Consider the following 23757-nt stretch of genomic DNA (forward strand, 5'->3'; position numbering starts at 1 on the left):
AGTGGAGTGTATAAAAGTGTATATTTCAGCAGAATTATAAGCACAGGCTCGTTATTACAGCCTTTACTTAGCGTGGAAACATTATTCAGACAAGGTTTACGGTAATACGCTTTTTAATAGTGGAAAAAAATCGGGCGCTGTATAAAGGCAGATCAACATTCAGTTCACGGATGGAGGGCCGCGAGTGTGACTCTGACGTAGAATTAAGAATGATTTACGACTTTTATGAGCCTTTTCATCCTCGGCCTTATTTGCGTGAGAGGCTCGTACTGTAAAAGTCATTCTAACTCCGTCTGTGTGGAAAGAAAAATTCTACGACCGTTATTTTGCTCCCGTAATTCTTGCTACTAATCAAAATATTTAACAAGATCATAAATTCAGCTATGACTTGGACTAATTTGATTTACGGCTGTTTAAGCTTTTAGCAAAGTATTTACACTTAGGAAAAATTATGTGTTTAGTTTGTTTGACTATTGGCACTATGATTCTGAGCTAGAAACTCCAGGGTTCTAATTGAATCCGACGAGAATATATTCTGGTTTGTTAAATTAATACAACAGACCAGAAAAAACGGAGACAAAAACAATGACCACATAATACGTTTTGGAGCAACAAAAGGCCGGCAACGCATCTGCGATTCCTCTGGTATTGCAAATGTCCGTGGGCGTCGCGTCGATGAACACCTTGGTGTTCCCGCTGCTCGTTTGCCCCCTTCTATTATATAAAAAAAACCTAGATGTTATTCTTAACTGAGTAACGAGGATTATTTTCAAAATTGGATAAAGTCGGTAACAATAATAATATAATTTAAAATTCTCGCTAAAATGATTTCGCAATACTAAATCAATTTATCAAAGAAACGGTTTCAACGGAAGTATTATGTAACACACCATACAAGTTGTCTATTGACGATGGACAACGACCTAAAATTGCAAACAAGTTATGTTCAAGTGGTGAACCTGTCTCATTACAACAGGTAATTTAGTGAGTAACATGTAAAAAAAATGTGAGCCGTCTTGGGACGCCTGACAGATGTGAAACATCGTGTGTGTACAAGTAATATGCATAAAAGATAGTATTATTAAAATAAAATATGTATATATGTATACCTCAGTAAAGCGTGGCGACCCGTCGCCACGGCAAACGTCGCCACGCCAACAATTCGGTTTACAAGTTCTCCTTCCTCCTCCTTCCAAGGGGTTTACAAGTCCTCTTCCCCCGCCACCGCGATGAGAGTAGACGTGTTATACAGTGCTCCGTAAATAAAATATACTTTTGCGCGGTTTAAAGTGACCCTGTGTGCTAACTTTGATAATATCATAAGTAAAACATACACAAACTATAGTAAGTGTAATAAATGTGGTGTAAAAACAGTGTGATATCTATTTTATCAGACAATATTTTTAGTGACTATATAAGTGAAGTTGCAAATGACATTCGCCATTTGTAAAATAACTACCCGCTTCATAACTTTAAAATCATAAATCTTAATAACAACTTAAAAATTCACTGATATTGTAACTGTACGGTTTGGCCTAACTTGAAGACTGTGGACTTAACTTCGCTTAGCGCCGTGCTGCACCGCGTTCTAATCCAACGTGTGCGGACTTTTTGTTTATAAGATTTTATTGAGATTGATTGACCAGAAAATTTTAATTTGAAATTAAGTCTGTTGTGTGTTGGACTTTGAAGTAAATATTCGACGCGCCGGGCCACGCTCCGACGTAGCTGTTATAAAAAATGGAGTCGGCATTAAATAGTAGTAGATCTGTTTCGGAGTCGAATATTACGCAAGAATTTCTATCACCTGTATATGTCTCTCAAAGGACTAAAAGAGCTAGAGAACCGGATTGCGAGGTTGATTTTAACGCCTTCAGAGAAGAAGTAAAGAAAATGATATCTTCAATGTTGGCGGCGCAGAGTAGCGACATTAAAAAGATTCTTCCTACTCTTTCTGAAATCAAAACATCAAACAACAATATTGAAAAATCTATAGCCTGCCTATCGGCGCAACATGAAGAATTAAAAAATAAAATTGACTTAATGGAGATTCAAGCTAAAAAGGATAAAGATTACATCACTATCCTAGAAGACAAAATAGAGGATCTCCAAAGAGAAAATCGCAAAATGAATGTTGAAATAAAAAATGTGCCACATATGCCTCAAGAATCTAAAGAGGACCTCATTAAAATGGTTGGTCACTTATCAGAAACTATTGGTTGTAAAGTAGAGAAGCACGACATAAAAGATATCTACCGTATTCGAGCAAAGAATAAGAAAGTAGAAGCAAAAAATCAACCGATCATAGTGGAAATGTCATCCTCTATTCAAAAAGCGGATTTCCTTAAGATGGCAAAATCCTACAACACAAGACACAAAGAAAAGCTATGTGCCAAACACCTAGGCATAACTGTCAACAGGGACACACCAATCTTTACATGTGAACAACTGACGGCAAAAGGTGCACGGCTACACTTCCTGGCTCGCGACCTGGCAAGGACAAAGCAGTATAAATTTTGCTGGACTGCTTACGGAAGAGTATACGTCCGGAAAGATGAGAACTCACGAATTATAATAATAAAAAATGAAGCTCAAGTGAATAGTCTCATGAATTTAATATGACTAGACTTATACAGCTATGATGACGCATCGCCTTTCTTCACAAGATTATCATATACCTTATATCTTAATATGTTCGCGCATACTTTCATATATCGCAATAACAATTTTTCACTACACTACTACCTTCACTTACATACAAATTCAGTCACATTCACACATAAAACTCAGTCAGTTATTGGAAATTGCACTGTATTTAAAATGCTATACTCTCTAGTTACACTGTGTTTGTTTTTCTTAGACACCAATTATTGATCTTCTCAACAACATTAATGAAGTAGACAACTTAGAAATTGCAAATGTACATGTTGATAACATCGAAAACATTTCTAGTCTGTTAAATGTAACACAAAATGATTTTACTATTATTTGCCAAAACATCAGAAGTGTCTACACTAATTTTGATGATTTGCAATTAAATCTAGCCCTTTTTAAGTTTGAAATAGATTTAATCATTCTCAGTGAATGTTGGCTGAGAACTGACAAGAATATACCCCATATACCTTATTATAATACATATGCGACAACAGTTCATCTCAACCAAGCAGATGGGGTGGTTGCGTTTCTCAAAAACAACCATAGGGCTACTGTTACTGAAGTAAACTTAACGCACGCGTCTTGTTTACAAATTAGCTTACCTCACGTTACTATCCTTGCTATTTATCGCTCTCCTTCTATTGCTAATGCAAATGACTTTATTTTGTCACTGGACGTATATTTAGAAAATATTAAAAATAACAAAAATGTAATCATCGTTGGTGATATAAACATCAACTTAATCTATAGAGTAGAAGAAAAATCACACGAGCGCTTAAACAGACTAGGTTATCTAAACATGCTTGCCATGCATGGACTTTTGCCAGGACACTCACTTCCAACTAGAGGTCCAAGCTGTCTTGACCATGTCATCCTAAAGCTGCAACCCGAAAATTACACGGCAACTATTGCTATTGCTAATACCACTGTTACCGACCACTTCATGAACATTTTAAAAATAACTAATAAAATACATTCTAATAAATTAATTAAAACTAAAACTAGAATGACCTTAAATACAAAAAATGCACTTGATCATTTGGAACATAATCTACCTGAACTGTTAAGTCTAAAAAATCCAAACTTACTTACAGATACCTTAATAAAAACTATACAAGAATGTCTCAAGATCCACACTATTAAAAAAATAATACCTTTAAAAAATCAAATGCTAAAACCATGGATGACTATTGGTTTACTGCGATGTATTCGTAACAGAAACTTAATCCAAAAAAAGCTGAAACTTGACCCACATAACGATATCCTTAAAATTACATTTAAAAGGTATAGAAACTATTGCAACTGTTTAATTAAAAAAATTAAGCGTAAATACGAACGAGAAAAATTACTTGCAGCACGTAAAGATTCTAAGAAGCTATGGAAGGCTATTAATGAAGTTACTAATCGGAGACTAGCTAAGACACAAAACGTTGAGTTATTGGAAATGGCAAAAAACCCTTATGAGGTAGTATCTAGAGTAAATAATCATTTTGTTATGGTTGGTGAAAAATTGGCTAATGCTATTTCACTACAACATTCACCACAAGCAACTAATAAACAAATTCAAAATTCAACCCAACCCACTACATCGTTTGTTCTTCTTAATACCGATGATCAGGAGGTGCGCAAAGTTCTGATGAGTTTAAAGTCAACTAGTGCCTCTGGCTCGGATGACATACCTACTGCTTTTCTTAAAGAAGCACATGAATTTATTGTCCCAATCATTACCTACCTGGTCAATCTATGCTTTGAGCAGGGTATTTTTCCTTCTGCATTAAAGGAAGCTATAGTCACCCCTGTGCACAAGAGTGGAGATAAGACGGTTATAACAAATTACAGACCAATATCAGTTCTAACGCCCCTTTCAAAAATATTAGAAAAAATTATTAATTTTAGACTAGTAAATTACCTTAGTAAGAACAATATCATATCGTCATCACAATTTGGGTTTAGGCAAGGCATGTCCACAGAGGACGCTATCTTGCAACTAGTTTCTCTTGTTACTAACAAAGTAGACAATGGTGACAAATGTCTGGGTGTCTTCCTAGACTTAAAAAACGCTTTCGATTCTGTTTCTGTCTCCATACTATTGCACAGGCTGGAGGAGATTGGCATTAGAGGCCAACCTCTTAGTCTTTTCAATGACTACTTGACTAATCGTAAACAGAAGGTAAAAATAGGTGATTTCATTAGTTCATCGGAGACCATCACCTATGGGGTTCCCCAGGGTAGTGTACTCGGTCCAACTTTATTCCTCCTATACATAAATCATCTTTGCAATATCAAGGTTCATAATGGACACATTTTCTCCTACGCAGATGACACGGCTCTAGTTTTTTACGGTAAAACGTGGGATAGTGTGCGGACAAATGCTGAATGTGAGCTAAAGCGGATAGCAGGCTGGTTGGACTCTAACTTGTTAACTTTAAACACTAAAAAAACAAGCTACGTCTGCTTTACCAAATATGACAGAACCCAACCGCCAGACAATTTTGCAATAAAAATTCATAAGTGTTCAGATTTAAATAACCACACATGTACATGCACAGCCATTGACAAAGTAAAGCGTATTAAATATCTTGGTGTGATGGTTGACCAGCGCCTTTCTTGGCATGATCATATAGAACTTATCTTGTGCAGGTTGCGGAAACTTATGTGGACCTTTAAGACCTTAAGACATGTAGCCCCAAAAGATATTTTACGACAGATTTACACTTCACTTGCCCAATCAGTTATAACGTACTGCTTACCTATCTGGGGTGGAGCATCCAAGGTTAAATTCTTGGAAGTTGAAAGGTCACAAAGATCCCTCCTAAAAGTTATTTATTTTAAACCGTATAGATTTCCAACAGAAAACCTTTATACAATTGCTGAAGTTCTGACTGTCAGAAAATTATTTATCTTACAAACTATATTAAAATTTCATAAATCATTCAAATATGACCCAAAGATAGATAAAAAAAGAAGAAGAAATGTAGTAAATGTTATCAAAGTAAATTCTACTTTTGCTGCTAGACAATACCCACGACTATCCTCTTATTTATACAATTTAATAAACAAAGAAATTAACATTTACCCCCTTAAATTCTCAAAATGCAAAAAGACTGTAACTGACTGGTTGATGACTAAAACTTATGATGAGACTGAAATGTTGATTCAAACAATACCAACAATATGAAATCTGCGCCTTATTACACTGACACATAGGTACAAACTTTCACACACACACACACACACACACACACACACACACACACACACACACACACACACACGAAATTTACTCTCATATACACTCAACGCACATACTCTCGCACACATTACTTATTTCATTATATATTTTGTTTTTGTATAATTGTTAGATTGTACAGGTTAAGTTACCATCATAATGTAGTTACATGGAAGAGCGGGACTTCCTATCACAAGTACCTACCGGATACTTAAATGGAATTCCCAACACTTGTTTAAATTTGTACAATGTATTGTTAAGCCAATAAATCATTTTCATTTTCAAATCATTTTCATTTTCATTTTCATTTTCACAAGTGAGCCTATAGATGTTTCACATCAAAAACAATTTTTGTTGGCGATAATATTGCGTACTCTAGCATATGGAAAGTATGATTAAAATAATAAACCGTAGATGTGTTTGTGAACAGAAGTTTTAGATATTTTGGCGGCTCTTAACTTCGCACGTGTCTCTGCTCAGAACACAATTTTAGGGCACTGGCAGGATACTTTACTTAAATAAATTTGTTAGCATTTTACCATTTTACAGTGTTTTTATTACTAGTGGTCCCTTATAGTAGAATTCGGCATTGTATATTTTTTTAATTCCAATTGCGTATTTTTTTCAAATTAGTTATAGTTTTTGTTTCTCGTATTAATATAATATACTGTATTAATATAAGTAGAATTGCCATATACTGAAAATAATATTATTTATATTTTAGCCATTTCATAGTTATTAGTTACTTCTTTGTCATTTCCATCTTACTAATATTATAACTGTGAATGTTTGGATGGATAGATGGATGGATGAATGGATGGATGTTTGTTTGAAGGTATCTCCAGAGTGGCACAACGGATTTCGATGAAATTTGACATAATTGTAGATGATAGTGTGGAATAACACACAGGCTACTTATTATGTTTTTTTTTAAATCCACGCGGACGGAGTCGCGGCCAGCAGTTAGTTTTTCATAAATAAAGTTGTGTTTCGTGTGTTTGTTTGTTTAAAATAATTATTACGAATTGTTACTAGTCAATCTCATTTTAAAATAAACCTCAAATGATTGACACCAAGGAAAGCTTGAAATGTCACAAGTTGATTTCCAAAATTAGAAAGTTAAGCTCGGACCCGTCCTTAAATATTGGAAAAGGTTGTATATTGAAGAGTTTCCTTCAAAGTTTCTTAGAATAAATTTAGTGAAAGGTGTATTCACAGCTATTATTTAGGTGTAGTCATTGTTAAATATACATAATTTTACACCTTATAATCTCTACCTACTCTTTTATTTTATTACCATATTTCTCGAATCTATTGCTCACTCTTTAATATAGCATACAAATAGTCTTTTAGGTACTTTTTAAGTACAAAAAAGGCAATAACATTACGTGGTCTTTGGCTTCTTAACCATCCTTTATTATAAAAATAAAAATAATAAATGATATATAGTTTTAATGTATTATAAATTTCTGATTCTATCGTGACTCGTCAAATATTTGACTACTACTAAATTATTCAACAGTCAATACAAAGGTAAAATGACTATATATGTAATAATCGTATGCTATTGGTCGAAATGAAATCTATTGGTGACATTATTTTAACAGAATCATGTTACCAATTCCAGTCCGAAATCAATCTAGTTAAAGTCTACTAGATTTATTGATCTAACTTCGCTCTACTGAATAATAAATACAAATTTTCTTCATCAGGTTGTCACCTTATCCTGTTGTTATGTTTGCGTCTTTGGTATATTACATATAACTATATTGTTAGTAAACTAGTGTACACTTCTTTTTATGTTAGCTTCTCTTTGAAAGAATAATCTTGAAAGACATCTTTGTTTCTATTTAGAAGGTCGTATATGTGTAGAGTTTTCCTCTTTGCGCTACGATTCCGTCCCGCGGGTGTCATAACATTTTATTTCGAATAAACCTGACTCGCACGTAACAGTCAACAGTAACGATGTCACTTTTAATTTATCTGATACCTTAGATGTCTCATAGATATTATTTATTCTTTTGGCCTTTGAAAATGGGTAATTGCAAAATATTTATAGACTTATAACGCTTCTAAATATATATGATCTGAAAATAAAATCTCTTATTTCGCATCGCTTGCTTTTGTGGGAAGTAAAGCGTATAGAGTTGAGGGTGGATATTTTTAAACCTCTATTTATATTTACCATTTATTTATGAATCAAGTTGTTTATGATGTAAGTTTTAATAAACTACATAATGAATGTCGTGAAAAACGTTTGGTTCCTATTTATATACCGAACTAAAATATTTTAGATAGTCAATCAATACTTCTGCTTCGGCACTGAAAACACAGCAAGTATTTGACTATACCTCTACTAACCTTGGTCTTATGTTGAACTAGCTATCGCCTGCGACTCCGTCCGCAGAAAAAAAACTTAATTAGTAGCCTATGCGTTCTTTCAAACTCTGATCTACATCTATGCCAAATTTCAGCGAGATCCGTTGAGCCGTTCTGTAGATACCTTCAAACATCCATCCATCTAAACTTTCGCATTTATAATATTAGTAATATTTACTGCTTTCAAAGTAGAATCTAATTGATGTCTAGATATTAAATAGTCACGTCACAAAATAACCATAAAAATATCTTAGTATCAAATTGTTTGTTCAACATCGAAATACAAACTGTAAAAATGTGAAAGCAGAAAGTCGTAAAAATGCTTTGCTTGCAGATAATACGCACGCAAATAAATAGATTTTATCAAAGGTCGAAAAATGAGCACATTATTTTCACAGCTCACGCCTTTTTTCAACAGGGTCGACTAATGTCGTCCAACGATAAAAAGAAAACATTTCTTGTTGTTTTAAATGACAACCATAATGCCTTATGACAAAAGCATTAACATATAAAATAGCTCACTAATTTACGTATTAATTCTCACATAACTTCACTAATAAATGTCAAATCATTGTTTTTAGATTTTAAATGCAGTCACAAAATTTTATTAACAAAAAATAAATCAACTCAAGAAAAGATCATCTTATTCTGTACGTCCCTCCTCCATCGATTTATGGTAGGCAACACATTTTCAATTGCGGATGTCTATGGGCAGCGGTCGCTTTGCTATTTTAACAAATCAGGTGGTCGCTTGCTCGTTTGCCAGCTTATGACTTAAAAAAAATCTCATTTACTACATTACTTTATTTGATTTTAATTTTAGGTTCAACTTATTTGAGAATAAGCTTTTGTTCAACTTGTTATTTGGAATAACTTCCGGGGATTTATTTTTCTCTTCAAAATAATTCTGAAAAGTTGAAAAGCTAATAAAACTTTTCTCATATAAAGTGTGGTGACAAATAAAAGAGATACTACACACAAAAAGTAGGTAACATTAAAGTATATACCAATAAATACTAAATAGATGAAGTCACATATAATATCTGTACCCACATAGTACATAAAAACTGCTTTGGTATCAAGGTTACTAGAAATTAATGATAGAGTTATCAAATAATGTCTTTTTTATTACGATTCAGCGAACCACATACTAAAGATACACTTCATATTAATAGAGAGCATTGTAACATACCAAAAAATATCATACTGTTTAGGTACTTACAATCCACACTGATATATAAATTAAGGTACCACTGGTAATTATAAATATTGACACTTATACGAGGGGTCTCAAAGGATTGTTTTTGCCAATTTGTACTCACACTAACTTATATTATAAAATAATAATATATTAATTTATTTGTACATTACATCAGTTGTTTATTCACCGTCACATTCCTATTATTAAATCGGTAAATAATAAAACATTAAATCCTCTATGAAGGTTCTTCAAAACTATGCCAATTTAAAAACAAACCAAGTTTTAAGAATGTCGGTAGCGTGTAACAAACTCAACGCCGATATTTTGAAAGTTCATTACACGTTACTATAATAAAACATTTGATTAGTTAAGTCTGGAGCTCCACTTATAACAGAAGCGATAAAAACAAAGATATCCACGAAAGAGGACGAGGTTTTGTTCGAATAAAGACCGTTACTATACTGTGACAGTGGCGTGACTCAATGCTACTCATTCCAACCTGCACTGTTTCCATTTGCATAAGTCAATCCGTGAAACCGAACTAGGATATTAATATAACAGAATGAGATACTCGTATTTATGCATAGATAAATAATGATAACAACAATTTGAAATAAAACTTCAGTAAATGCAATAATTAGAACAGTTGCGTTTAAACATTTTGTTCCACCGATTTGAAAACTTGTGGTATGGAACTTGTTAAGTGTTCAATTAAATTAATAAACAACAAATCTATAAAAAAAGCTCTTTATACTGACTAAATAAATAAGCTTGTGAACATAATATAAATTTGAATATTAACCTTCGACTGCGCTATCAAATTTGATTGTAGTAAGTTAGTAACAATTATTGTATATTGCTATGCGGCGTTGTAATTCACGTAATACACACTACGGATGTTGCGTGCTTACTTAACATCAATTTTAATAATTATGCTCGATTTACAAATAGATTAAAAAGTTACAATACTTAATGAATGATACGTTTAAAATCGTGAAATTTATTAAGCAACAGCAGGCAAAAGTTGTGGCAAAAAAAAAAACATAATACTTAAATTCAAATCAAGTAATAGATGTAATTATCTGTAATGTTCTTTGTGGTCTTAGTTGTATATGTGCCTCAAATAGATAATATCCGAACAACTTACTACCTTTTTCACTAGCAGTATGTGACGATATACAAAAGGCTTGATCACTTTTCAATTTAAGTGCAATAGCCTAATGGTTAAGGGTGCGACCATTTGATTGAGTCGTAATGGAATTGAATCGGTCATCTGACTATCATATGCGATCCCAATCTGGGAAAACATATTATATTCAGAAATTTCTTCGGAACTGTTTCTCGTCTCGTGTCGTATTTGAAAATGAATACGTTTAATTTACTGACGGATTCATTTCGGTAGAACGAAATTTCTACTTATTTAATCTTTTAATATGAAATTTCAATAACATCTTGATTGTTATAACGACAAATCTTTTTAGTTGGTTTTTAACTTCTAGGCACACTTAAACGTTGCTTCCTTAGCTGTTCAACAACCTTCACTTCATTTCAACAACTACATTTTGGCATTTATATTTTCTAATTCTTCTGAATTACGATTACTATTGTCTACACCATTCAAAATTTGTAAACGCTATTTTTTTTACAAAAAAATTACATTTTAATATCAACGATGTAATGGTAAAAGACTTTTTGATTTATCCGTTATCGCAGATAAAATTTAACGCTTTCGTGACCTTAGATCCAGCTATTAGCCTTGTAACATTGCCATGCAAGTCCGTGGCTTTAAGGACATCTCTACCAAGAATAAACGTTATAAATAAAAACAAGGTTAGAACTATTTTCATATATTAACTCCGTCTTTATTAGAAGTATGGGAAACTAGACAAATAAAAACAGACCTATAAAGCTATTCATTTTTATTATAGTAGAAGATATTCTACTCTATGAAACTGCCGTAAAATCTGGCACCACAGATAAAAAAATAAAAAGTCTAAAATATTATTTTTAAAGCCCTAAAATAAACAAATCTTATCGTCAATCTGACCCGGTGAGAGAGGCTATCGCATGTATTTTTTCAGATAACATGAAAACCCTACATAGTCATAGAAAATAACAAAACAGAATAAATATGCCATTTACAATAAAACAAGGATCTAAGACGTTTTTTGACACTGACAGGCTGACGCTAGTGAGCTATCATAATTTAGTTTGACTCAAGCCCACCGGATCTTCTCCGGAACAGTAATACTTGGACATCACAGTGAATAAATTCTAAAGTAATTCTTTTGTTTATTACTTATCTGCCATGTTTTAGTTACATCTTATCTGTTATTATAATTAAAAAAAGATATTTTCACGTAAAAAATTTAACAAAATATAAGCAAAATACGTTGAGTCTACAGTACACTCGACAAAGTGTACGTTTGAAATACTAAAATAAACATAGTTCTGTTATGTAGCCAAATAAAATGAAAATTCCGAAATTGATGGAACAATTGTGGATGAGAGACTTTTGGCAGCGACGCGACGCGATCAAATTAAAATGTAGTTTACATTTTCACATTCCAATTTAGTTATTGATTATTTGTCGATCATGTATCAAAATAGCAAGGGTAGCAAAAATATGATCAAATTGCTTTGATGTCGAAAAGTTTTCAATTTGAAATTTAAATAGTATGTTTAATAATTTAAAAAGGAAACAATCCATTCAATCCATTTGTATCCATACTCATTATCAATTAAAACAAAGAGTATGGATTTGGATACAAAATATATTTGCAGAAAAATTAAACCATGTAAAATATGGTTTGCGATTTTTATTACTCACAAATGGCTAAAAAAGTAAGCCATAAAAATAACTAAAGTGTTTAAAAATATAATTTCAAATATTTATTTCAGTCATATACACCCCAAGTGGTACATAATATATTATAATGCATTTACCTAACCTAGTTACGGAATTGAGAGTATATTAAAGATTTGCGCAGGCTTACATACTCTGAATACTCTATTCAATGCAGCTTGGAACAATAGAATATATTATAGCTGGACGTAAGCTATTTATACTTCACTCAATTTCTCCTATAAAATTTCTTCCTCTGAGCGACCAATCGATTCAATGTACTCTAGATTTTACATCTCCTTACCGTGGGTACGTACATCGGAGAATACTCTCCAATTCGGTATGTTTTAAACTAAGAATCTAACTCGTTTTTTTGTGGAATTTAATACTATATAAAGTTAATACTTTGTGCTTTAAATTAGTTAAACAGGAATATAATTGTAACTTGATTACGAGGTAAACAATTGAATAAATACAACATTTTAAAAGTGGAATTAACTTAACAATTCCACTAATCCACCGCGTTTTTGTATAGGATTACACTCCGCTCTAAAAGCCTGTACACAATTGTGCACTAACAATGTATAAAATTCCACCTTTTTACTTCTGGATCGGGTTTCAGAATTGTCACTAATTGTATTTCAATCTTAGTACTTTGTCTATATCTTTCAGTTAATCTAACTTTTATAATAACAAAGTTTCTGTTTGAAAGTGTGTAAAAATTTAATCCCACGATACATTTCCAAGATAAAATCTGAAACTAATAAACAACTGATTTGATGAACAAAATATTTGTAAAGACAGGACAGTTTTTGATTTCGATTATTAATTAAGTGCTACTACTCGTAGTACGGAGTCGGGGCCAATCGCTAGTAAAGATGTAATAATAATTATTAAAGAAAATTATTTCTGCAATGGGGGTTAATAATATGTTAATTTATTTTGAATTCACATTACCAAGGTCTTTGGAATAGCAACGGAAACGTTTTTTATGGCTTAATTAAATCGTGAAATGCTTTACGAATGTCGGTTAAATTCCTACATGAGAGTTAAAGCTCTGTAAATAACTCGTGTTATAAATAATTTACATAAATTATTCGAAACTATGTTTATAGAGCATTCCATTTTGTTAACATTAACCTGGAGTATTGAATAAATTAAAAATAAAGTACTACGTATTATAATACTTCAATAAATATACTCATATTTTAAAGAAACACCGATTATGTGGAATAAAATGAACTATTACATTCGATATATTCTTCTTTTAAAAAAACAAGTAATACATTATGTCCCTGAATACTGACGAAGATAAATAGTGTTATTCTTCGCTATGTTCCTAACAAAGAAATGTAAAAATAATGCTTCATTCGTAGGTGAAAATCTAAAAAACATGAATACTTGTTATAATGTCTATGCACTCCAAAAATTGTATTAAAACACTGAGATTAGTCGTTTCATTTTATTACTGAAAAACCAGTCCAAACTATAATGGTTTTCGAAATAGACAGTTACTAAGTTTTAGTTTCTGTACATGCACCATAAAACTGTTAGAGCGTTTGGACAAGTTTTGTTTGAGATAAGAATACAAAGTGTTCACGTGTTTAGTATCACTCGAGTCCAAATGTGCACGTATATTCCACAGTTTGTGTCATCTTTATTACATGCAGTTTTTTTTTTCTACTGTACTTTAAAGGTTAAACTAACATCAAGGGATTTGGAATTAAATCCTTTGCTAATTCCTTTCCTTTAATGATATATAGTATTGTGAAGGAACACTTTCAGAATAAACAATCATTTGTGTCCATAATAGTATTGATCCTGTACCATTGGAGAAGTTGATTTTGATCAATAATTCATTACCAACAATATTCCGTTAATATGCGATCAGAATAAGAATGAAGTGAACTTTGTATTAGATTGTTTGTTTAGGTTTATCAATACTACAACATCTGTGGCTTTTAAATGGGTAGGGTGGGTAGGATTTGAGAATGAATTATTCATTATTTAGTCTACTGTGTTTTATTTTGTTGTTAAGTAAAAGAACAACATGTTATAGGCTTAAAAGTTTTAAAACACTATGACTATTTTATTTATTTTTAATTTATTTAAACTTTGTATATACACATATAATTTTTGTGACATTACATAAGAAATGCAGTGATGTACTGGAGAGCTTAACTCTAAAAGAGTTCTCTTACAGCTAACCATAACATAGAGAGAGGTTGTTTAATGGGTAATAAGTAAATGTGTGTACAAGTCGTCATAAGTACAGTATTTATATCGTCTTTTGTGAATAGTTGTGGATAAGCTGTGCAAATGATGTAGAATTTGGTGAATATTAACCAGTGGAGCACGGAAAATTAGAAGTGCAATCAGTGACTGCTTGCGCTCACTTGTGGTCTTTGCGAACCGCCGATCGCTGCATCTAGGAATGTACTAAATGGATGGAACTCATTGCTTCAACGGGTCTTGATTACACCTCCTTACATTCTTACCATACGGCTACATGGATAAGAGAACCGTGACTGTGATTATGATTTCGGATTAGCATTTGGCATCTAGATATGAGAGACGACGATTTCATTAGATGTCCACTTCGGTTTTGGTATGCCACTCCCTATGTCTTTTCAACGACCTTTACTATTTTACTTAAAACTTACTGCAAACAAAACTTTTAATTTTTTTTTCTGCGGCTTATCTGTATACAATTGAATAAACAGAGATTTGAAGGTCAACATGCTCTTCGTCTCTGATTTCATTACCGCTTTGAGTCACGCGGGATGTAGGTCAAATGTCGCTCGGGAAAAAAATAAACGGCTTAAATTTCTTTGTCAAGTAGTGTCGATAGGTATATAGAAACGATATTACAACTTGGAGTCAGGGATTTTACAACAGAAAAAAGAGATAGAGTTTGAAATTTGCTTTACTTCATTTACAAGAGACAAGAGATTTTGCTAAGTTTGGTGTATTCTGAATCTTTAAGATGAAGGAAGGAAGGAAGGAGTAGAAAATAAGAAAAAGACTGTAGATTTCTTAACTATCATTGAAGGAATTACAATATAACATCGTCGACTTTTGGATCAGATTCTGTTACTTCTGCTATCGACTTTTTGACTTGCCACATTATTACTAATCTCTTCAGAGTTTTAGACCAACATCACCCAAACGCTCAAATCAAATACTATTTCATGAATTTAGTTACTCACTAAATTTACATACCATTACTATCGAACGTCGGTGGCTCAGGGGTTAAGCACTTGACTTGTAATCTGCAGGTCTAGAATTCGATTGTCCATGTAACAATGTATTTCACGATTTTCGATTTTCATACATTTGTACATTTATCCGCCATTCTTACGATGAAAACATAGGAAAACATCGTGATGCAACTTGAACATATCAGAGAAGAAATTCGAATATATGTGTGAAATCAACCAAACCGCACTTGGCCAGTGTGGTTGACTATGGCCTAGTCACCCTTAAGGTGTATGCTTCAAGCCCTTCGGTGGGGACGTATAGTAAGATAGTGATGGTTACTATCGAACATACATTCTAGTTTTTGTTAATATACGTATATATTGCTTGGCTCGGCAAAATTGGGTTGCCTCGGCTTGTGTTAGAATTTCCCATGAACGTACCCCATTAAAAATGGATAGGGTACAATCTGCGTACATTGTCAACATACATCACATATCACCTGTGACCCGGATACATCTAGGCAAAGTGCTCGTCTGTTTATCATTGTCTACTAATCGGTATACGATGTTAAAGCTTCATATTAACATCATACCTAGATTTTACTTACAACTACATAATTATAACTTTGTCATAATAATTTAAGCAAACAGAAGTTCCACACTCACTGACTTAACTATATGAAGAAAATTTTAGTCGTCTATCTTCATTACTTTCATAAAACTTATGTAATCATCCGAGAGTAATCAATTATTGTTATATTTCTAACTTTATAAGTTTAGCGTTTGTTACTGACTGCGTTGTACAACCGCGAAAATTCAAAAATATTTTTTCAAAGATAAATCTTGAGATATGAATCCTTTCAAAGAAACCCATCAGCTTTATATTTTGTATTAAACTGTCATTTATTGTGTATTTTTCAATCTATCATATCTATATTTTAAGACGGTAATCACAACTTTTTCGAGGAATCTATCTGATTAAAGTCTTAATTATTATGTGAAGTGTAAATGAAGTGCGAACTTTAATGTTAATTAAGTTTTTTAATATGAATTATCTCAACTCACATACATATAACAAACGAATATCAATTTTCCTTAATACCAGGTATTATTTTATAATTTTATAAAGAGCTTATAAATTTCTTGAGTACAGCTTAATGAATTTCAACCTTGTCAGGAATATTGAAGAGCCCTTGAGCTTTACTTACTCCTAAATATGAGGGACGCTTCCATTTAAATTGTTGGAAGTTTTATACGGCTATTGATAAAAATCGAACTCTAGTTTTATAAGTAGGACTCGTAATAGTTACTAACCATTAAATAGATAAAAGATTAGAAAAAGTTACTGAAATAAATGTACATAGGTAGGCTTACACTTAGGCAAATATAATTTTGCCAATGACCCAATCTTTCGACCACACCAAAGAGAAGATTCTAGGGAGATTATCGCCAATCTCTTATTATTTCGACTTATGATGACATGAGTATCCTGCACACTATTAAACAATTTTAAATTACTTTATATTTTGTATATATTCATATAAAAACTTGTAAATATGTGAAACCAGCATCCTACAGATATTTTATGTTACGTCCCTAAGACTTGAGGAGGGAGATTAAATATGTATTCATTTATGTTGACAGGCTCTGTGTGCAGTGTACTTTTGAAAACAAACAGAACATCTTGTTCCTGACGGTTTTTATGTAATGCTGTTGCTTCTAACAATTGAATTGAATTTGTAATATTAAAGCAATTCGACGATCTTGTTTCTTGTAATACTAGTTAATTAATTTTCATCATTTGTGTATAATAGATGTTGATGACTTTTGGAATAGCTTTATGTAATCTACTGTCTGAAACTGGGTTTTTGAAACACAAACGACATATTACGTCTAGGTCTAGACGACTTTTTGCCTTCTTAAAATAAGTCTTGGACTGGACCTTGAGGGTATATATGTATATGGATTTTTTATTTTTTAATCATTTTACCAAATACCATATTTTTAGAAGCCGTTAAACCAAAAAAACTGTGGTATTTGCTTTGAGTTTGGAGTTTAATATGTTTGGTATGTTAGGTAGGTTTCTTCGATTTGACTTTAAATTTTTAATGTTTCCTTTAAGGCACCTAATATTAGACTTCGAGAGAACCACACTATGTGAACTGTGCTTACTGAGTTGCTAAGGTGACCTCAATTATTCACTAAGCTACACTTAGCTGCTAGCTATCAATTAGGTCTTTCCATCGGCTAGTAATAGATAGATAATAATTGTTTCAATATATTTTACTTTTTTCAACAAATTTTAGTTAAATATTTAATAGCAAATACTTCACAGGATCAAAGTATGTATTCCCAAATGGTGTGCTTGTTACATATTTAGTGGTTTAGGACGTGTTTGGGGGAAGACAACGATTTGGCATTGAACTTGCGAGTAGGACGGAGGTGTGTCTTGCAGGCTGCAGCGCTCAAGGCCGTCCGTCGCATAGCATTGTATCACCCACATCGATTTATCGAGCGGCGCGCGCCGGCCTCCCTCGGCCTCCCTCCGCCACCCCGCACCGCCCCTGACACCCCGCCGGCACCCTCGATGCCTCCTCAAGCCCTCACCTAGCCATCTTAGGCGACTTTTATCTGCTGTTTTCTCTTCTCTTGACAAGCGCGACGTAAATAATTAGATGATGGCGTTTTAACACAGCCAATGTGTTTGTGTTAATATTTTTAATTGATATTTCATATTTATCTTTTTTTATAAGAAGTTGTTGTAACTAATCACATAATTCCACTTCTTTAGTCTACAATTTTTTTGCGGCCACTTGATTTCTCTAAAATAGCGTAGTCACCACTGCTCTTAGACATTACAATTACTTAAAAGTTAGGAGATGCGTTGCCTAACTACCATGGCCAGCAAAGCCCGACCTCCGGCACCTCCGTCGGTCTTATTGCACCAATCGAGCGGGACACTTGCATCAGCTAATTCTGATGCGGACTCTACTACCTATCGGATGTTTAGTGATTCATATATATTCCCAACATTGCCAGTCCATCAATGAGCTAATATCTGAAAATCATATCTATTCTTCTAATCAACTTCCCAGCACTAATTATTATTAATAAAATAATTTTGAAGTAAAGATCACTGAGAACAATTTATTTAAAATAAGTTAAAAATAACGTTTGTTTCAAAATCCATACGTAACATATGGTTGATTGGTAGCTTCCCTAATGACCCGGTTCGGTGCGACTGATGTTAGATAACCTATCTTTATTTAAACTTCACAATAGTATATTATACCTACATATTCTATTATTTGTAATTTAGGTGATCTACAACAGGAAATAGTACCTATACTTGCTTCTTGAAGGACCCTAAATCGTATTGGTTTGGAAAACAATTTTACAGGAATAAAAATGCGAAAACAGTTCTTTATTGTAATAGAATATAGATCTTAGAATCATAATTGATCTTGGAATTGTAGATCTTACACGTTTCATGAGGAAGACAGTCAAATGTAATGTTTGATCGTATCTTAGACCAATATAACATTAAGCAACCCCTATATAATGTTGATTGCTTTTTAATCACTAATAAAATGTGGGTTATCGCAAAACTGATCACTGTAGTAATAAAGTCGTTATTTTTTAATCTTTGATCGATCCTGGCGAAGAAACTCGCCACTCCTGCATATTGTAGCTTTCTAGTGGTGAAAGATTGGTTCAAAATTTTACTATGTGTTTTTATTACGAAACTAATACGTCTGGTTATTTTAAGTATCATATTGTAGAATTTAACTATGAGTTCTATCGAAACTCCTGTACAAAACCATGCTTTAACTCTGTTTTTTATAAAATAAGATTGATCTTTAAATAAGTCTTTCAACAATGGAAATTCACGAAATTACTATTTAAACTCCCCATTATTGTGAACGATTTGTATATCATATACTTTAAAACGATATAATGGTTGAATGTATTTTTTACATAACTTATACCGCCTATACTCGTAGATCATCTGATTACCGTCAAAGCGAACTTTAATAATCAAAATTCTAATTAGAATATTGTAGCGGGCTCAAGAGCATAGCGTACATAACATACTCATGCCCGCTATGTATAAATTTGTTAGAAGACTATTTCGTAAAGTTGGTAGCGATTCGAGTTCCGCAGGGTCTGGGACATCGTTAGACGGCACGACAGTCTGCATACAGAGCGACCTTAAGTTAATTTGCAACGAAGTCTGCTCCCCGGGGATCCCGCCGTCGATCCTGCCAAACGGTGCTTTGATATGCTTTACTATTCCGAACATGTTCCGAATACATTAATCTTTCTAGAATCTTTTAATATTATAATAGCTCTTCTGGATTGTTTGTAATTACTTTTAAAGTACCGTAAGTCGAATAAATACATATGTGTAGGTTATGTGTTTTTTTATGAGTGTGAATTGAGAAGGGTTTGAGTTTATGTAACATTTCTAATATAGTACAATTTAATTAATAAATAACTTAAAAATAATATGTGTAAACATTAGTTTAATTCAGATAAGAATTTCTACGTCTAACGACTAAAGTATTGAATGTCTAGTTCTAGTGCTCTACCCCTTTTCATGAAGAAAGGACGGTAAGAAGATGATGAAGAAAATAACCTCTCTTGTATTTATTCTCCATTCCATGACCTTGTAAGTTTTAAGCTTGCTGGAGATATTTATACAAATCTTGTTATTCTAATACAAATGTCACTACAGTGGAGTGCTAGGTAACAAAAAAGTGCAGCAGCACAATAAATATATTTTAAAATAAAGAAATCTAATATTTTGAAATATTATACATTTAATATATATGTATTTTCAAAAAAATAAATCCCTCGTAAAAGCCTGGAGCAAATTGAATAAAACTAAAATGTTGCTTTTAGACGATTAGATAACATATTCTGTTATCTTTTAATTTAAAAGCATTCTAATATCATCACAGAAATACTTAGGTTTTGAAATTTATTTTCGCAATAAATCTCACAAATATCAAGAACTATGTGTATATATGACTATGTATATATGACTTTGAAAGAACATTCAGATATGAAATTAAAAATTCTTTGAAATTTGGCGATATGAATTTTGGGCCTGGAAAATATGCCATTTTTTGTAGTTGTCAATTTTCCACATGTGCTTTATAAGGTGTAAAGATAGATGTAAATTTGAAGATACTCATTAATTAAATGTAAATTCGTAGAAGTTCATCTTTCATCTTTGACTTAAGTTTGGTTGCAATGTAAAAGTTGTCGAAGACACATTTTGCATTCAAAGCATGTACACCTTTACGTGTTTCGCGCAGAACCTTAATTCAATATTTATTCGTCTCCACTCGTAAGCTGTAAGCTCGAAAACAATGTTATGTGTCCCCAGCGGACGATAACGTCTGTCGATGAAATAACGATTGCCTTCGGTCAAAAGCCGGGATTCGACCCTCCAACTTTTAGGACTCAAACGATCTCTCCTTAATAATATATTGTACAAAACACATATTGAAAAATAAAGTCCCAAAATAATTCTTCGCGCAAATAAATAATCATTTTCAAAAAGACTTAACCTAAGTCAAAAAGTACATAAAATTATATTTTAGGGAACATTGTTAAGACCAAGTGTATATTCAAGTTTAAAACAAACTCATTAAGGCTGAAAAACTTCATTGTGATTGATTGAACGAAGTCGATGTACTTCGGCTTTGTTAAGTTAAGCTTTATCATTGGACGTTAATCTAAAACTACCATCAATGTTGATTAAAATGTTACAGTTGAATGTAGTTAATATTATTTTTTTGCCCGACTTCGTGCGCTTTTTGACAATCAATAAAGTTTTTGATTTGCCGTGAAACTGCACAAAATTTTTCCCTATTTATAGCATGTCTATATAATGAAAGTTATTAAGTAAATTTTTAAGAAAGGCGTAGAAAAAAGCTGGTAAAAAGTCGCAACATGCTCATTCTTAGTTTTACCATTTTTGGTTTTATCATTTATTTTTCTAGCTATATAAACACAAGACGGCCAATAAAAAGAGAATGTACTAGTAAAAATTGTAAGCCGATATTTACAGTGGTGGTATCGTATTTCGAAGCGATAAAAGTGTTCTTTGACATTTCCACAATGAGAAGAAAGTCAATAAAGATATTTTTTTTTTGTTAAAATGAAAGCGTATCTTTTAGTTCGTATGACACTACTATTTCAATTATTTCTGGGTTTAGGAAATATATTTTCAACAATTTTATGACGTTGAATGCTCATAAGAAATGCAAGAGTAGCGCTGCTCTCAAGAAATAAACTGACTTTTGCACCTTTAAAATGCATGTATTCAATTTTATTTGAGGAACATGGTGCACCTATAATTAATTAATCGTATTTTTGCTAATAGTTGTTTAACAATAATGTCTCACGAAAGTTTAATTTTTTTTTTCTGTTTTATTTAAGCTGTGAGCGTTTATATTATGTCCTTATTTCGTTCCTTTTTGGATTTCATATTTTAAATGAAAAATAAGAATGTTGAAATTCGAAAATGCAATTTGTAATACAGAAGCGTTTCCATCTACCTCCGACCGATTGTGTCTATTCGTCTCACCGCCATCAAACGTATGTAAATGATTCAAATGAGCTAATATTCAAATTCTGCTTGTTTCAGAAAATCATCAGCAATAAGAATACAGGGAAAAAAGAAATGTGTTTGAAACAATTACTGATTAAACTCGCTGATTACTTTAGATTAAATTCTCTCTTCTATCATTAAATTGTCACTCCGAAATATAGTTTGTCAATATGAGTGGCCACGATAAAATCGTGTACACAAAGTTGTTATTGCTTTTGTTTGTATCGAGCGCCTGGAGCAGATCGTGGGCAAACCACCACGACACTACCACCTCGACAACGCAAACCACGCCCACAACCAGCGCACCTCCAAAGAACTTTCATAATGACCCGCTCATCGTCGAAACTAAAAGCGGCCTAGTAAAAGGTTACGCCAAAACAGTAATGGGTCGCGAAGTGCATATATTTACTGGTATACCGTTCGCGAAACCACCACTGGGTCCCTTGAGGTTCCGAAAGCCGGTACCCATTGATCCCTGGCACGGAGTTCTAGAAGCTACTGCCATGCCCAACAGTTGCTACCAAGAGAGATACGAATATTTTCCAGGATTCGAGGGCGAGGAAATGTGGAATCCTAATACAAACATATCAGAGGACTGTTTATATCTCAACATCTGGGTGCCGCAACATTTACGTGTACGCCATCATCAAGATAAGCCGCTAACAGAAAGGCCGAAAGTACCAATACTTGTCTGGATTTACGGCGGTGGTTACATGAGCGGCACGGCTACGCTTGACCTCTACAAAGCCGATATAATGGCTTCTTCTAGTGATGTCATAGTGGCTTCTATGCAATACAGGGTCGGCGCTTTTGGATTTTTATACTTAAATAAATATTTTTCACCTGGTAGTGAAGAAGCTCCAGGTAACATGGGCTTGTGGGATCAACAGTTGGCGATTCGTTGGATTAAAGACAACGCTCGTGCGTTTGGTGGAGATCCCGAATTGATAACATTGTTCGGTGAATCGGCAGGGGGAGGTAGCGTTAGTCTGCACATGCTTTCGCCTGAAATGAAGGGATTGTTTAAAAGAGGAATTCTGCAATCTGGAACTTTAAATGCCCCTTGGAGTTGGATGACGGGCGAGCGAGCACAAGGTATAGGCAAAGTTTTGGTAGACGACTGCAATTGTAACAGCAGCCTATTAGCTGTGGACCCGAGTCTTGTGATGGACTGCATGCGCGGTGTGGATGCTAAGACAATATCTGTGCAACAATGGAATTCTTACACTGGTATACTAGGTTTCCCGTCAGCGCCGACAGTTGATGGCGTATTTCTTCCGAAAGATCCAGATACGATGATAAAAGAAGGGAATTTTCATAATACCGAAGTTTTACTTGGCAGTAATCAAGATGAAGGTAAGCTTGTCTAGAATAATTGCTTTATTTATGATAACAATGTTATTTCATGACGACCTGTTAGAGAAATAACAAATATTTACGAGCCTTATTTTATGTGAGGTTCCAATGCCTTTTTACTCTTGCCTACAAGAGCAAATCAGTATAACGCCCATTTGTACAATTTACCCACGCTGTTACTTTTGCGTTATTAAGAACTATGTAAAATTAGACTTCTAACGGTTTAAGAGGGAAATAAAACGATAAGAATAATTCAATACGAAACAC

The 23757-nt window shown here is 33.2% G+C and overlaps 1 protein-coding gene across 2 annotated transcripts in view; it reads left to right on the forward strand.

Moving 5' to 3' along the window:
* Positions 1-23757, forward strand: part of LOC106718777 (acetylcholinesterase) — a 39442-nt gene that overhangs the window by 4319 nt on the left and 11366 nt on the right. Inside the window, exons 1-2 of one of the 2 annotated variants that reach the window (XM_045679035.1) lie at positions 30-101; positions 22171-23490. In XM_045679035.1, the coding sequence (XP_045534991.1) occupies positions 22305-23490 (1186 nt within the window). In that variant the 5' untranslated portion in view covers positions 30-101; positions 22171-22304. Of the gene's footprint in view, positions 1-29; positions 102-22170; positions 23491-23757 lie in introns of those variants that run through there. The other variant, XM_014512951.2, reaches the window with a different exon arrangement.

This window comes from Papilio machaon, chromosome 8 (assembly GCF_912999745.1).
Source record: "Papilio machaon chromosome 8, ilPapMach1.1, whole genome shotgun sequence".
Lineage (NCBI taxonomy): Eukaryota > Metazoa > Arthropoda > Insecta > Lepidoptera > Papilionidae > Papilio > Papilio machaon.